The sequence below is a fragment of the Stigmatopora nigra genome, chromosome 8 (genome assembly GCF_051989575.1).
Source record: "Stigmatopora nigra isolate UIUO_SnigA chromosome 8, RoL_Snig_1.1, whole genome shotgun sequence".
Lineage (NCBI taxonomy): Eukaryota > Metazoa > Chordata > Actinopteri > Syngnathiformes > Syngnathidae > Stigmatopora > Stigmatopora nigra.
In genome coordinates, this window is record NC_135515.1 from 7,999,627 (window position 1) to 8,016,076 (window position 16,450).

At 42.2% G+C, this 16,450-nt stretch overlaps 3 protein-coding genes and 1 long non-coding RNA gene across 5 annotated transcripts; 3 read left to right on the top strand and 1 right to left on the bottom strand.

The window, feature by feature from the left end:
• The first annotated feature begins 495 nt into the window (after positions 1-495).
• itpkcb (inositol-trisphosphate 3-kinase Cb) lies at positions 496-10,563 on the top strand. Its single transcript, XM_077722904.1, has 8 exons — positions 496-512; positions 624-1,734; positions 7,495-7,594; positions 7,977-8,190; positions 8,263-8,467; positions 8,564-8,665; positions 8,918-8,989; positions 9,317-10,563. Exons 2-8 carry the CDS (start codon positions 673-675, stop codon positions 9,524-9,526), a joined length of 1,965 nt encoding a protein of 654 aa, XP_077579030.1. The 5' UTR covers positions 496-512; positions 624-672; the 3' UTR covers positions 9,527-10,563.
• On the bottom strand, positions 10,428-12,686 carry actmap (actin maturation protease). Its single transcript, XM_077722913.1, has 7 exons — positions 12,606-12,686; positions 12,222-12,419; positions 11,715-11,783; positions 11,450-11,568; positions 11,255-11,384; positions 11,066-11,136; positions 10,428-11,007 (listed from the first exon to the last, which is right to left on the bottom strand). Exons 2-7 carry the CDS (start codon positions 12,404-12,406, stop codon positions 10,628-10,630), a joined length of 954 nt encoding a protein of 317 aa, XP_077579039.1. The 5' UTR covers positions 12,407-12,419; positions 12,606-12,686; the 3' UTR covers positions 10,428-10,627.
• Positions 12,624-14,580, top strand: snrpa (small nuclear ribonucleoprotein polypeptide A). Of its 2 annotated transcripts, XM_077722918.1 has the most exons (8): positions 12,624-12,775; positions 13,038-13,110; positions 13,271-13,443; positions 13,532-13,672; positions 13,805-13,960; positions 14,030-14,118; positions 14,193-14,381; positions 14,469-14,580. In XM_077722918.1, exons 2-7 carry the CDS (start codon positions 13,038-13,040, stop codon positions 14,350-14,352), a joined length of 792 nt encoding a protein of 263 aa, XP_077579044.1. In that variant the 5' UTR covers positions 12,624-12,775; the 3' UTR covers positions 14,353-14,381; positions 14,469-14,580. The 2 variants fall into 2 exon arrangements, with proteins under 2 accessions (XP_077579044.1, XP_077579043.1); XM_077722917.1 differs by having other exon boundaries at positions 12,625-12,775; positions 14,193-14,580.
• Positions 14,581-15,406: 826 nt separating this feature from the next.
• Positions 15,407-16,260, top strand: LOC144200853 (uncharacterized). The gene is made up of 3 exons (XR_013327213.1): positions 15,407-15,507; positions 15,953-16,019; positions 16,125-16,260. It is a non-coding gene; the product is annotated as an uncharacterized LOC144200853 (long non-coding RNA).
• Positions 16,261-16,450: the final 190 nt, after the last annotated feature.

Sequence of the window (16,450 nt, forward strand, 5' to 3'; positions counted from 1 at the left end):
TTGAGTTAGAGTATTTTATTGGGGAAAAATGGGATTACATTGCAGCTTGTTTGGGCAGTCCCCCGCTACAAGATGGGTGTATATCTATTTGAATCTGTCAAGTGTAGGCTGAGATTTTTCCCCCCCTGAAACTTCACTGCATTTGAATATTAGTACCACGTAATTTGTTTGAAAATGCACTTTAGATTTAATGCATGGGGCGTGTAAGCCTGGTTAGAGTTGCTCACTACAATAATACGTTCTCAAAGATCTACCTTATTCTAATATTGTACTTGCCTTAAAATGTTTTTTTTAACCACCAATCTTAATATTTTATCATGCATTTACTTCAACTGACCGTGTTTAGCAAACGTTACATTTTATGTTCTGGACCAAATTTCGCACGAGCCAAGCCTATGTAATTACTATGCAACAAGTGCTTGTCAAGTTTATGTACCTAATTGTACTTCTCTCTTCCCACAGATGTGAGAAGTCTCCAAAAGCAAGACAAGTGCACCGGAGAACGGAATAATGTAAGATTTTCCTGAACTAGATAGTATGACTAATGATTCGCTGTCTATGTCTTAGTTAGCAAGAGTCACGCAGCCTTAGGTTTCAACTTTTTTTTTAAATCGCCATAGTAGCAGTAAAAAGGGAGTGTCACTGGAGCTATTGTCTTGTACGGCGAACGAGATGGGCCAAAATCGCTCGATATTCTTGCATACCACCACCGGCAGAGCAACATGGAAAGCGAGCAAAGCGCCTCACCGTCTCGACGCTCGTAGGAGAGAAAAGCGCCCTAATTTCCACATAAACGGGAATTCGATGAAAAGACAAGCCTTTTCGTGCTTGGGAAGGCGAAAGCGAGACTCTAGCCCGACGTGTGCGGAGCCGAGCTGCGGACACGACGCCGGGGAGATCGCCCCACGCCACGGCCGTCGAGAGGGAAAGTTACCCCGGGACGAGGCCGTATCGGCGGACGAGGAGGAGGAGCAGGAGCCGCGCGTCGCCGCGACTGGCTTTTCGGAGGGGCCGAAGCCGGTCGGAGATGTGAGCGGGGAGAGGACGATCGGTCAAAGGGAAAAGTCGAGCACGGGGAGTCTAGGGAGCCTTCAAGTTAGCGCTGCGGGCTGCGCGGAGACCAGTGGCGGACAGGAGGACAATGCCTCGGACCCCCCGTCAGGGGCCATGGAGCATCAACCATCGGAGGTGAACAGCCAAGATTGTGTATTGGACCCGTTGAGAGGTTTGAACCCGGATGAGTCGGTGTCTTCGATTACTTTAACGAGTTTACAGTCAGGCGATTGTGTTGATCGAGTGGACGAGTCAATGACAATGACCAAAAGTGATTTCATTAACGCCCCCTGTCCATCTGAAGATGGAAATCGTGCGTCGCACCCTGATAACCCCCCGCGGAATGTACCATACCTCGGCCCCATCCCTAAACTCATCATCACTCGGGATCCAAGTCCCACTCGCTCCGAGGAATCGTCCACCCAGCTGAGCCTCCGCACCGAACTCTACGCCGCTTGGAGCTCGGAGCTTCACCCGGACGACGAGTCTCCTTGCTCGGACAGCGGCTGCGGGGGGTCCCCGGCGCTGATGCGCTCGCCTAGGAAGCTGTCCAACTCGTCCTCCCTCGGACTGTCGTCCGTCTCGTCCTTCGAAGAGTCCGAGGACGACTACACGGGCAGCGATATCGAGCCCAGCTTGTCTCCGGCCAGGTCCTTCTGCAGCCCGGATGATGGTCCAACGGTTAGTGGCATTTCTGTTCTTAAACACTGCTTATGTCGCTTCTGCTAGACTATAATTTGTATTGTCCTGTCCAAATATTATGGTGAAGAGTTGGAACTTGAAAATACAGCATTGATGCCACGCTAATTCATCAGGGACATATTTACATTACATTTAGTCACATTACAGTTCAGTCAGATGCCTGTGGCATTAGATTTCTTTGCATCATTGATAATGTAAATAATATAAATAATATAATATGATGAAAAGGAAATATTTGTTATACTATTAACCAAAACATTTGAACTGTTAAAGAACTAGAACAATGGAGCATCTTAAAACCAGCCATCCTTTGATTCTACACCACTTCCTTTTCATTTTGTGAAGACCTTCGAGTGTATGGAAATTTGTTTCAGCTATGAAAGAACCAAAATGACATGCATGGGGAGAAAGGTAAGTTTTACACTGGCAGGCCAGTCATGCAGTCAGAAATTGGAAAATGGAAACAAGAATGTCGAAATATTCCACCAGTGCCCTGAGAAAACTCTAAATATTACACCCCCCCCCCCCAACTCTGAATTGGAGGCATGTTGAATGCAGATTCTTTCATCGTATGACAATAAGATAAAGTTAAAGGTTGTGATGGTTGTGACTTGTCAAAACAATGGCGTAGCATTATTCATCCTCAGCAATGCTCGGCATTGACAAACGTGTAGTTGCACGAATGTCTCTTTGTAAACACAGCTGTCTTTCCATTGTTTATTCAATGGAGCTCATCTTGTTTTATAACTGATGGCTATTTATAGTTGCTTTAGCCATCCTTATTATTCTCATCAATCAGCAGTAAAACATTGGCACATTCGGGGAACACCAATACCAGTATTGTTTTTTTGCCAATATACTGCAACAGTACTGTTTACTTGATGCTCCAAAATACTACAACACTACTTTTTTGGACTATTTTTTCCATCTTGGCAGTCTTTTAACCTAGTGACTCTTCAGACAAAAAAAGCAATTGTACTGTTTTTTTGCCATTTAGTCCAAATTTAAGCACACATACTTAGTTTGAAATAGTTAAAATCCGTGGTTTGTTGTGATTTGTGATGACGGACGGTAGAGATTGGTTATCTCTAGTAACCTTTTTTCACTAAGTACTGGTGGGGCTAAAGCATTGATAACAATTTTCTGTGTCAACTTTTATAGTAAGTAATCAGTATGATGAATATTGACATCTAGTAAAGGATACCAACAATCCCACGGCCAACCTGGTTACAGGTGCATAAACTGCCAAACATGTTTGACTTGTTTTGGCACTCGCGTTGCCAAATCAGCAGTGTTGCTGTCAAAGAGGTCGCAAAGATCATTTAAGGAAAGATACAATACATTTCAAAGGTAGCTCAAGTCAAATGGGTATTACTGGTCATTCGAGTTTTCCTTTTGGGTCAGAATACTTGGATACACAGTGAATCTTTGAAATGAAGAAAATATATTTATAGAAAATAGTAATCTAGGAATTATAGTTGAACATAGAAACCTGTCAAATATTCACTTTTTCAAATTTCTTTGTGTATTTTTTAAACCTTCACAAATTACAACAAAGCTGCACACTGTTCATTGACTATCCAAGCCTATTTAAAAGAATAGAAACAACAATACCCTTTGATTGCTATTAAATATCATACTTCAGCCTGAACAAAAAAAGGAATAAAGCATTAATTAGATTTTCCAAATCCTGTTAAAAATTTTAGACCATTTGAAGGATAATTGGCTACCTTATTACACTACAAAATGATGGCAATGTTATCAGAGCAGTCAGCACAAAACTGAAAACCTGTCATTATAAATGACAATTCAGCATCATTAAGTGCTTAAAAGCAGGCTCTTTCATGTGCATTTGGCAAAATAGACTTTTCCATACACAAGTTGTTGTTTTTATATCTGTTTGTGTGTAAAGCTTATACATTTTCCCACGTCAGAACTTCAATGGCTTTAGTCAATGAGTGGACCCTGTGTCATTTACCGGCTCTTACATTCAGGAAATGAGCAACCTGAGTACACTTGAGCTGTTGTAATACACAGGATGACGTGGTCTCCTGAGTTTCTGATAAGAATTGTGGGCTTTAATGGGCACATTGTGTGCTCCTTCCAATTTTAGTGAAAAAAATGGGACATTGTGTCCCAAAGGGTGTGCGTCACGCCTAGCGCTTGAATCTCCAGCGCATCAGCCTGGCCGCCAAACCAGTTACAGTCAGTACGCGAAAACACTCTTGACGGCTGCGCAAACTTGCTCACACATGCAGAAACGCACGCGCAGGGCTGTTGACACGATGGCGTCTCAAATGCGATTTCAGCGTGTGTGTCATGGAAAATTGAGTTGAAGGCAAAATCGCTTGCTGGTTGCAAGGTGCCAAATATTGTACTTTTTTCTTCTTCTGTCTTGAGATCAACTACCAACTCTAGCTATCCCTGACACATGATTGTTGTTGTTTTTGGGTGTTTTGTGAGCAGGCTGAATGCTCCCATGGAAGTATATATTTTGATTTCTGACATTTTTTTATATAAAAGTGGAACAGCTCACAAGAGCAAATGGTATAAACCGAGATGAGATTACACAAACTTAAAATGCGACATACAAGTGAAGCTTCCACTTTCTTACATGAATGCACAGTCACATTTTGTTTCTTTGGTCATTCAAATTGGCATTCTCTGTCCCAGCATTTAAATATATGAAAGGAGTTAGAAAGCGAATAAATATAGGCCCACTAGTGACACAAGTGACATGTGCTTTTTGTGACAGAAACAGGAAGTATTCCTCTCTGTAGTAGGATGTGTTTCGGTGTGATTTTCCAGTCATCGCTTGTGGTTTAAATTTGGTGACTTTGAAAATGATGAAATTTTCCTATTGCTGTTTAAATAAAAGTCCTTCCCACTAGCAAACTTGGTGAGCTATTATGCGCGGTGGAAACTGGAACAAGTGGGACTTGCATGTCGTCTGGAAGGTTAGCTTATTTTCCTCCAAATTCAGTTAAATGTATATTTGAAAGCGAGTACGTATAACAATACATGTATTGATAACTTTTAGTGTGTTTTGACCCTTTAATCTAATAAGAAGCACTGTATTAGAGTATTTTTTTAAGAAGTGAAAAATAAAATTTTACTTAATTGCTCAGTTATAATAATTATTATTAACCATGCTCGTCACTGGTGCAAAAGTGCCAGAAAAACATTTGACTAGGCGCAAACAACTTGGATAAGGTGGGGTAACGGGATGTGGGTTTGATATCAAACACACAGCGTTGTTGTACAAACATCTACCACAGTGCAATGTGTAGTCACTCCTTTCACTGATGAGTGAGCCGTCTGACAGGTTCTGTAACCACACGCGTGTGCGTGTACACACGCACATCTTTCCATCACTTGCGGGCACATTGCATTGACTTCCATTCCTTTTTTTGAAACCTCCACTCAGATAAGCTCAAACCTGTAAAATCTGCACGACCTTGTCGGCGCTACACAGTTAGCATCGAAAGCGCACGTACCCCCGTAAGTTAACACACTATTGTGGAATTTGCCGGCATGGGAGGGAATGGCGGTCCTCTCTTCCTACCCCCATTTGCGCATGTATCTGCCTAGAGATTGGCTGGGTGTGGGGGCTCAGCATGGGGCGATTATGGGATGGGGGAGAACAAAGAGAGAGATGGTAAAGAAGAGAAAGGAGCTAAGTGGAAGCAGGGCTTGGTCGATATCATATTTTAACAAAATAATAAGCGCTGGTAGCTTTTTAAGATAAAACAACTTGCATTCCGAATCAATGGAGGAGAATCTGGAGGGGTGCCGTGTGCAGATTTAGCTGGGGTGTTGTGAAGGCAGACAACAAGCTTGCACATGTTGAGCACAACAGAAGGTATGTTAGCCAGGGAAGAAAGAAAATGATGTTTGAGGAGGATTCCAGGGCCAGTGGGAGCCACGTTGCCCTGCCTAAGCCCACCAGTGCAGAAACTCCTTTCTTGACGGTGAAGAAAATAGTTTGTGCTTGAGTTCTTTCTTTGTTTCTTAGGTTGTGTGTGGGTGTGAGCTATGAACGAATGACAACAGTATATTTGAAATTCTTGAGAAATTTGTATTTGTCTGAACAAATACATGTGGTGGGATGGTACATTGAAATGCAGGCATGATGTATTCGAATGATGAAATATGCAACTAACACATCTGTCTGCCTTACAGTAAAAAGGTTCTCTGTTTGAATCTATGGTCAGGTTCTCCTTGAGCTTGTGTGGATTTCTCCACATTCCTCAGACTTCACCAAAACATGCAGGCAAGGTTAATTACAGGCTTTAAAACAAAGGGAAGGGTTCTTTTGTCTGTTTTTGCCCGTCTTTGACTGGCGGGAAGTCAATGACACCCTTAAACACAATGTCAGAAATTCCCCATCCATCCTAAAATGCGAGTGCTGACTGTTTCAAGACAAAAGGGTGACTGAAGGGTTCCGAAACGGTGCTCTGTAGACGCAATCACAAGTTGATGTCAAAAGTTCAAGAGGAAATCAGTTCTTGCAGCAAAATATTTACAAGACGTCTGACGCGTGCGTCTCGTCAGCAGTTTCAACCATGACGTGCGTGGTCGAGGTCGATCCAAGGATGCGATTCGAAGTTTCAAGTGACGTCATTTGTTATTCACAGCATGCTTTTTACCGAAACTGAGCAGCTGTGTGACCATGCACAAACAATAATAATCTTCACATAATGGCTCTTAAGTGAGAAGTATGCTTAGATTAATCATAAACCAAACTAGTTATGCTCATAAGTATAATACCAAAGATCATTATTACTGCTTTATTGATTGGAGTCATTTAAATCTTTTGTCGATCTGTCCGCCATTTTTGGTTCAGATTTTTCTGTTATTTCATCTGCTTTAGCCAAACAAATTGGACTGGAATATCTCTTTGTCATTCTACCAAGTACTACAACAAAAATATTTACAATTGAAATAACATATTTATTCATTATACAACCTAGTGAACCAGAGGAATCTTGTAAAAAATGGAAAATTGTGTAATTAAGATTTTACAATGTTGCTAACCTGAACCATGGACTTTATCTCTAGATCATTATAATTAGCTCGCTGCAACTTTAGCCCGCTGATTGATGGAATCTTTACAGATTGATAAAGCAGGTTGAAAACAATTCTGTCCTGTTTTTCAGGTAAACTAAGTGTGGTTTCGTTTTGCAGCAGGTATTTCAACACTGCGACTATTTTATTGTAACAGCAATTTCGACACACTAGCTGTGGAAAGAATGTACACAAAGAAAGTGCAGATAGGCTGGTTCATAATCACAGCGGTGATGGGCGTGGCCTTTGGCTTTTGACGAGGCTATAATTTTCAAAAATTGTTTTCCTGGATTAACGCCCTTGAGTTTCGCGGTCTCCTGTTATGGTTAATGATGTAACATTGCCTCCCAATTATGGGGCTTGGTCTAAAAAAACACTAGGACTGTTAGTCAAAATAAACATTGATGACAAATGTACACTTTGTCCATTTGATTTGTCACATATACACACAAGAGCCTGCTCTAATCTGTTGCGTCAAAACCCCAACTGAACACTGTCCTTGCCGTGTAGATAAAACTTTTCAGACAGTATGACTCTGTTTTACAGCACTTGAGTAAATGTTTTATGAATGGCTTTGTTAGTGTACCTCGCCTAGCTTTAAGGGGAGGTTCCGACCAATGTCTACTAAGGTGTGTGTAGAAATGCCATAATGTTTTTGTGTTTTGCTTTCAGAATAAATCGTGGCATAAATTGAAGACCATGGTGCACTGGTCTCCTTTCGTCGTGTCCTTCAAAAAGCGCTACCCCTGGGTGCAGCTCGCCGGCCATGCAGGTATGTTAAGGGACTACCAGCAACCTATCCTATGGCATGAACACTCTAATGTTTTGGCTTCGACTGATGGTGGTATGCAAATCAAAATCTGCTCCAAAAATGACCTATTTTTGGTGTTCAGTCATGATTATGAGAGTCTTATGACAACAAAGCATCGAAATGAAGTTAATTTAATCTTCGGGTCTTTAATAGAGGAGGCAAAGGTAGCGTGAACAAAAGCCAGCATTTCCATGAGGTGGCCACAAAATGGTATTTCCATATTTTCTCCAGAATCAGAAGAGCTTCCAAAAAACCAATGATGTACCTCCTTTAAGAGCTACTTAGAAGTGAAGTTAATTAATACTAGATGTTGCTTAATGTGTACTCTTCTTGATTTTGACAGGTAACTTCCAGGCGGGCGAGAATGGTCGCCTGTTAAAGCGCTACTGCGAGTGCGAGCAGCAGTGCCTGGAGAAACTGATGAAGGACATTCTTAAGCCATACGTGCCTGGTTATTATGGTGTGGTGCAAAGAGACAAGCAGGACTACAACCTGATGGACGATCTGCTGGCGGACTTTGACTCTCCTTCAATTATGGACTGTAAAATGGGCAGCAGGTAAGAAGACAACACTTTGCTCATGGGTCTGTTTGCATTTTTGCCTAAAAAAGCTTTTCTGCTATCATTAAGGACCTACTTGGAAGAAGAGCTGATGAAAGCACGAGAGCGTCCACGCCTGCGGAAGGACATGTATGAAAAGATGGTCGCTGTGGACCCTGGAGCCCCTACTGAGGAGGAGAAAGCCCAACAGGGGGTGCTCAAGCCCCGATACATGCAGTGGAGGGAGACGCTCAGTTCCACGGCCACAATGGGCTTCCGCATCGAGGGCATCAAGGTCAGTTTTGTCATGCTGAAATATGGAAAAAAAATAGACCAATTCCTGTTGTAAACGACCGGGCAACCCTCGTTGGGGTTGGCTTGCTTCTTGCAGAAAGGTGATGGCACGTGCAACACCAATTTCAAGACCACCAAACTCAAGGAGCAAGTGATGAAGGCCTTGGAAGACTTTGTGGATGGAAATACTCAGACTCTGGTGAGTTCACACTGTTACATTTACATTGAAAGATGTGTCTGTACACCACAGGCTTTAATTAGGTGTTCATGACAATACAATACGTTGATTCGTTGGACACCAATACAGTATTAGTCCGTAATACTATTCCATGATTCAATGCAATGTTACATCTCTAATTATTATTCCATCCTACTTTTTGGATATTTTCCATTGTATTTAGACAGTTTATTCAAAGAAACAGCTTCATTTTGTTCCTTTTCTTGTCTTTAGAAGTTATACCTGCAACGTTTGGAGGAGCTACGGTCAGCTCTGGAGCAATCGCAGTTCTTCAAGACACACGAGGTAACACTGACAGGATATAATTTCGCATGTGACTATAAAATTATTATTTTTAGGCCTGCAGCTAGTACAACTGTACTGTAGCTAAATTATTATTTGAAGCATAGTGATTAGCCACTTGCAACTAGAGCTAGCCTCGTGCTAATCGTTCATTAGTAACAGTAAAAATAAATACTACGGCACTTTCAAAACAAACCATTACAATACACGTTAATCAAAAGATTAATTGAAGCAACAAATTTGAATTCCAAGTTTTTTTCTAATTACATTAATCAATTAGTCATTGTAGCACTATTTTAAGTACAGAGTGATAATACTTTGTTTTTGCAGGTGGTAGGCAGCTCTCTGCTGTTTGTGCACGACGCCTCAGGGAAAGCCCGGGTGTGGATGATCGACTTTGGGAAGACTGTGCCCGTGCCCACCCACAAAACCTTAAACCACCGGACCCCCTGGGTCGAGGGCAACCAGGAGGACGGCTACTTATGGGGATTGGACAACCTCATAGACATCTTGGGCTCTATGCTCACTGAGGTCCCGTGAGCAGAAGACCTCAAGTGTCCTTGACAGGAAAAACTGGAACATTTTGAGATTACGGACTCGCTCCACTTAAAGCAAGATAGGACTTTTTTATCTAAGTGGATTCAAGCCCTGACGCCTCCCCGAAGGTTATTTGGCCTTGTTTTTTTTACATTTAAACACACGGCAACACTAAAACACTGGTTATTCAACCATGTGTCAACTGACTAGTGTATATATGCGTTTATTTAATTTTTTTGCCCTTTATACCACTCGTTTAATTTCCCTGTTCAAATTCTGTGCCTACTTTTTTTTAAAAGAAAGACCATTCCTTCTATTTTTCTTGCACTCTTTATAAAAAAGAAAGTGATGAACATGCCCACCCCCCCCCCCCCCCCAATACACGCATCAGCTACGTTTTTTGGAACTTTTTGAACTAAGCATCCCCACCAAAGCCATCGATCAAGACAGGCTGTGCCTTTTTATTTTTTTGATACAGTAGCTGTGTTAACCCATGCACCATAAACAACTGAGCTGTTTTCAGCAATGGTAGAGCGATACAAACGTTTTTAAAGCAAATTTTTAAACTGGAACCTACTGAATAAGTGGCCATTTTTCACTATTTTGTATCTTCTAATCTTTTAACTGGACGAGGAGTTTACTGTAAATGGGAAATAACAGCAATAGGGTTACTTACGCCTGGTTAAATATGAATGATGTTTTTTGATTGAGGGGCGAGAGTAAATGACCATGTGTTTTGGTGTGTGTTTATAGTCCACACAGCAAAACAAGAGTCATCTCCAAAAAGTCCACAAAGAGACTTGTTTACAAAGTATTATACTTCTTCTTCCATGCATGTCAAATAGCTAACAGCTTCTTGTTTTTCTAACCTTCTGACCGGGTGCATTCTAATGAGGAAACTGGATTTACTGTTTATAAGCACAAGTGTATTTTTGAGTGGCATACAACTGCAATAACAGGTTACATTTGATAACAAAGTCTTCTTTGCTTCTTTTCCATGAAGGTAATAGATAGCAATAAACTGGAAATAAGACTTGGTAGAGAGTGCTCCAGTCCCCTGTTCATTTCTTTTGCACGCACTTGACCATTATGACACACATTCCATCATTGCAGAGCATTTAAATTCATCTCATGTGCTTGACTGTCACACGGTGTCCTTACATGTAACAAAACAGCCTGTCCAGCCAAGCCGGCTTCCACCCCTCCTTGAGGAAGTGTGTAGATTGTTCCGTCGCCGCGTCTCTGCGGGTCTAACGCCCTGAGCTGCCCGTTGCTTCGGGTGACGTCGTCCAGTTTCCACAACTGGTAGCGCAGACTCTTCCCCTGCTTTGCCAAGATGAAAATCTCTCTGAGAGATGGGCTGTCTGCTGAGGGACATGTTGAAGGTGAGCTTAAGTCTTGCTGCAGGTGGATCCACGGCAAAGTGGGGTCGGCTGGGGTGGTATCTGAACTCACTTCCCTCTTGTCCGTACCCAGGAGAACACCTGGGAAAATTGGGAGTGAATGAGTAAACAGTGTGCTGTTTAAACTTTACTGTTTTACCTGTAGCCACGGCCCAGTGTGCTCTGTGTCCACCACGCTGGCATGGCTCATGGTTGTAGTCTTCGTCATATCTGGATGGTCAATGTCAAGGTTGATCATTAGAACGGCATTTTGTAGAATAGTCAGTCAGTAGTTTATTTGTTCTACATTCCTCTCAGGGAAAATGCATTTCCACGTTGCCACGGATACGGGATGAGAACAGGCTGTCTGTTCCACAAGTGATTGATGATCTTGGTGGTGTTTTTGCCACTTAGACCTCCTGACAGCAGCTCAGTTTTGCATCCACACACCTCCTCGGCCAGTGACGCCATGTTCCTGGCTTAAAGACGTAAGGTGCCATCAAGAACACAACAGTCTTGCCACTTCACAACTGTCTTTTTCTACCTGAGAACATTTCACCCTGAGCTGTGAAGCCTCTACTGAGCGCAGCCTGAAAGATGGTGGCCATGTCAATGGACGGCCAAAGCAGATGAGCAGCCATCCACAAGGCAACCAAGCCGCACCTAAAAGATAAACAGAAGATAAGGCATAATTTGATCGAATGTCTAACAATGACATCAATGTTTAAAGTATATTTAGAGACTGTTCAGTATGATAGTAGTATGCTATCAGTCAGAAACACGGCACTCGATAAGCATTGTGTACTCACTGTGGGCCGTCTTGGATGAGTGAAGGTACATATGTGTTTACCAGAGTCCAGTGGAGAGCTCGGTTGAAACTGAAGGATACAAATTCACAGTTGACTAGTATTTTTTTTCCTGATAATGTGATTTTGAAAGTGTTACAGTCAAGTGTCAGGTTTGCAGATGACACTCATTGGCTGCAATTGGCTGTGATAGATGAACCAGACTTCCTTTGATTGTTTAAGGTGTACACTTACCATGAAATGAAATTATTGTTGTTTTGTAAGGGGAAGAAAGTGTAATGGTCAATAAAATGCTTTTAATTGTGTGTGTTTATGTGTGTATCTGTCTATTCTGCCAGGTCACTGGGGGGGTGGGGGGGGGGTGGCTTTTTGACTCTCACAATTCAAAATTTTGGCTCTTTGTGTCTAACATGTTTTGTCGGTTTTATTCAATGAGCCACCACGACAGATCAGATGTTTTTCATCACATGAGAACGATCTGATAATGAAAGCACATAATTGATCGGTCACCTGCTCTCTCTTTGGCGAATGAGCACTAGCGGCTCCGTGTGGTCGCCTTCAACTGCGCTCCTGCTGTTTCCGATTGTTTGATACAACTTCTTCATTTCCGATGAGTTTGGGGTTGCTGAAGATGGTGGTGGTGGTGGTGGGGGTGCAGGAGGAAGAGGAGGATGGGGCATGGAGCACCCCGACATTTTCCCAAATGTGCTGTCATTTAAAAATGGACCTCGTTAGTAACGTGTTTACGCAGCAGTACGGTAATAGCACAGCATTGCCCCAGTTAATAAGTTCGTTTCCACCCGTAAACAATGTCGACGTTATATTAGCGAAAATTCCAGGTAAAACAATTACTTTGTGTTGTTTCAGATGATGTGTAGGTATTTTTATACTCACTTTTAGACTAGCCTAACTGAGAGGCTAGCAAAGCCGGTGTTCCCATAGGTGGCGCTCATGCACTCTGTCAATGCATAAAACAATTCAAAAGACAACGATGAAGAACCAATTTGTTTTTTTTTATCGCGAGATTCAGGACTGGATTCATTCGGTCGCTTCCCCTAGCTAAGGTATGGTAGGTGAAAAAGCTGGCCTTAAGTTCGTATTTAACATTAAACAAATACGCCCTTGTAAGTAGTTAAAAGCATATTTGGGCAATGTTTCTCTTAACTGGTTTGGAAATCTCTAGCCAGGATAGTGACGGATATCTTAACGCTTCGTTAGCTTCTCGTTTTTGCTCCACGCTTTTCGAATGAATGGCGATTGCTATTGTTAAGTGTTGAGGTTTTTGTTATTACCACGTCTTTTACTATGTTCTTTTCGAACCTTTAGATGGCCACGACGGAGGTGCGACTTAATCACACGATCTACATTAACAATTTAAACGAGAAAATCAAGAAAGATGGTAAGTGACCAGGTCCACTTTAAGTACTACTACGCTCCAAGCTCATATAAGCACGTTTTGTCTGTTTTTTTTTAAGTATACAACAATTCAAAATCACACTTATACGTGTAACTAAACAATCATTTGACTTAAATATTGCATATTTTGTATTTTTCCCCAGAGCTGAAGAAGTCTCTCTATGCCATCTTCAAGCAATTTGGCCAGATTTTGGACATTTTGGTATCCCGTACTTTAAAGATGAAGGGTCAAGCATTTGTCATATTTAAGGAGGTGAACAGTGCCTCCAATGCTCTTAGATCCCTGCAGGGCTTCCCCTTTTATGACAAACCCTTGGTATGTCCTGCTCTATGATTCCACACGCTCATGTTTTGCCACCGATAAAAGCTGTTGTGAAAATGTACCGTGGGTCAATTGTCCACAGCGCATCCAGTACGCCAGTACGGATTCTGACATAATTGCCAAAATGAAGGGAACTTATGTGGAGCGGGAACGTAAGAAGAAGGAGGAGAAGAAAGAGAAGAAAAAGCCTGAGTCCAGCGGTAGCAAGAAGGGTGGCATGGCTGTAAGACACTTTATTCACAATGAATATCTTTGTGCATGAGCTCTAGTTGGCATTAATGTGGCCCCAAACTAAGTTTGACACCCCTGTTTAGTCTATACAAGTACACTGTATGATGTGTATTTTCCCCCATAGGGAATGAACCAAGGGGGGCGCATGATGCACATGCAAGGACAGCCGCCCTACATGCCCCCGCCAGGCATGATGCCACCCCCTGGGATGGGGCCTGGACAGATGGGCCCTGGTGGTATGGGGCATGGTCAAATGATGCCCGGACAGATGCACCAGCAGGTATTGTCATTTATTAAAAGTAGTTTGGGATGTTGTAGTTGTTTTATTGACTTTTTTTTTCAATTCCAGGTTTCTGAAAATCCTCCCAATCACATCTTGTTCCTCACCAACCTGCCTGAAGAGACCAATGAGCTCATGCTGTCCATGCTCTTCAACCAGTCAGTTAAAATGCTGCATGTTTTTGTCCCACAGCATGAAATTTCCAAAAACGTGTGTCTCTTTCCGCCCGCAGATTCCCGGGTTTCAAAGAAGTGCGTCTGGTACCCGGCCGGCACGACATTGCCTTTGTGGAGTTTGATTCCGACGTGCAGGCGGGTGCCGCGCGAGAATCGCTGCAAGGCTTCAAGATCACGCAGAGCAACGCCATGAAGATCTCCTTCGCCAAGAAATAACATTTCTTTGTCACTTCTTTCCAGGACAGGTTTGTTTTTAAGTGATACTAACTGGGGGTGTACTATTTTTAATTTGGTGTCTTTCTTTTTTTAATTTTTCTTTTACAACTTTCTAGTGTTTGTTTTATTTTGTTCATGTGAAAGCATTGCACCCAGTGTCTGGTCTACCAGACATCACACCTGGAGCATCACATTTTTTTTTTTTAAATAAAAACTAAATTTATCAAATTTTCTGCCTTGTAATTAATCGAGTTTTCAGAAGTCCAACAGATGGCGCCAATGTTTTTTTGTGGTCAAAAAATCTGTAGTTATTTCTTTTTTTTGTACTCAAGTTTCATTGTAGGGGAAAAACATTTAATCATATGAATATTTGAGCATTATCCACATTTTAATAGCATTGATAAACATTAATACATCCAATGGGAGTTATGAGTGCCAAAAATAATTTGTGCATGAATTGGCTTCATTATTTACATATGGAATGGTACATAATTCTGTTGCACACTTCATCATTTGGAGGCAAGACATCAGTCAAATAAATTAAAAGAAACTAGTTCAAGTGGCATACAGTGTCCTCTCCAATTTGAAATAGCAGTCACTTGGATCGCAACAAACTCAATTAAATTTACCATCCACTTGTGTGCCTATTAGTAAATGCTCAATCCCAGTTTGCCCACCGTATTCTCTGGCCTCTCATTGTGCGGTGTAATTATCTGCTGTAAACACTGTCGATTGATTGGGAATTAGGCTTAGTAGTAATTTGTGCCAACTGTACCTACACACATGTACACACACACAACCACAAGGAGCCCCCCCCCCCCTGTTGTGGATTTAAACTGTGCCCTGAATGATTGTCTTTAGGTAGCCTCGACTGTGTTGCACATTCTTTTGCCACTTTCCCAAGCCTTTGTACACTCCCTTATTTTGCCTTGAGAAAGCGCTGACCTTAGCCACAGGGGCGCCATGTATGTATACGTGTGTGTGTGTGTGTTACATGGTCCTGGCAACATGCCTGGCGTCTTCCTACTCAACAGCACAGTGTTCTTACAGTGAAGGGTCTGAAAAGGCGACTTATCTGCCGGCTCCAATGTGGGAGGGTGCTGACGTCACTCCGCAGTCGAGTCAAAAGAAGAGAAAGACCGAGAGATCTTCCTGGTGATTGTTTTTTGTTGTTGTTGTCCTTTTCCAGACTATTTCTACTGGTGGGCTGACTCAATTTGAATTTGTGAATGCAGTAAGTCACCATGTAAAAGGTTAGGTCAAAAGGTCAAGCAAAATATCTGCTTAGAAAGTAGGATTTTTTTAGAAGCGTTCTCACCGTTACATTCAACGTTAAAAACAAAGTATATTTCTGTTTTTTTTGACCACCTGCTATCTTAGTGCTAATATTCGTTGGAGGGAAGATGCCATTCATTCATGCCAAAGAAAACTAGCATAAATCATCTTTATTGAATACTGAAAACAATTCCTATTTCCATAATCAACCCGCGCAGAAAACATTAACTATTTTTATTTGGGGGTTGAGAATTGGCAATATTATTCAGGTGAAAATTTTGCAACCTCAATGTTTTCATTGAAAATGACTTTTTGTTTCTTATAGACGACAACGCTTTCTTCTGTCTCCTCAGCAGTCCAGGTCTACAAAGGTCCAACGCTGCCTCTCACAGGTCAGTCTGGGTACAGTGGCATGATAAAAAGATGGAGTACAAAGAATGCTGATAAGTTAATTTCTTTCTCAAATGAACTTTGTCAACTATTATTTACTTCCTTAGGTGTACTACGATCAGCTATGGAGTACAAACTAGGCCATTTGTACGGTTTGCTCACTGGCCTCAGTTTACAATTCATTTAGGCACCAAGGTCACTGCCCCGCCATTCAAATTGAAGCCCCCGCTTCCTCAAGGGTCCTCTCTGTTCTTCTGCCGGGGCTTGGGGTTGGGGGTCAGCGATGAGCTCCGGGGGCCGAGGAAACGCCAGCGGTTGTCCGGGAAGTTAGGGAGCAATTAGACCACCATGGCGATGAAGAAGCGACATTGTGTGAACACGCGTGGAAAACATGCCATGTGCATGATGGGATTACCATAAACTCGTTTTGTTC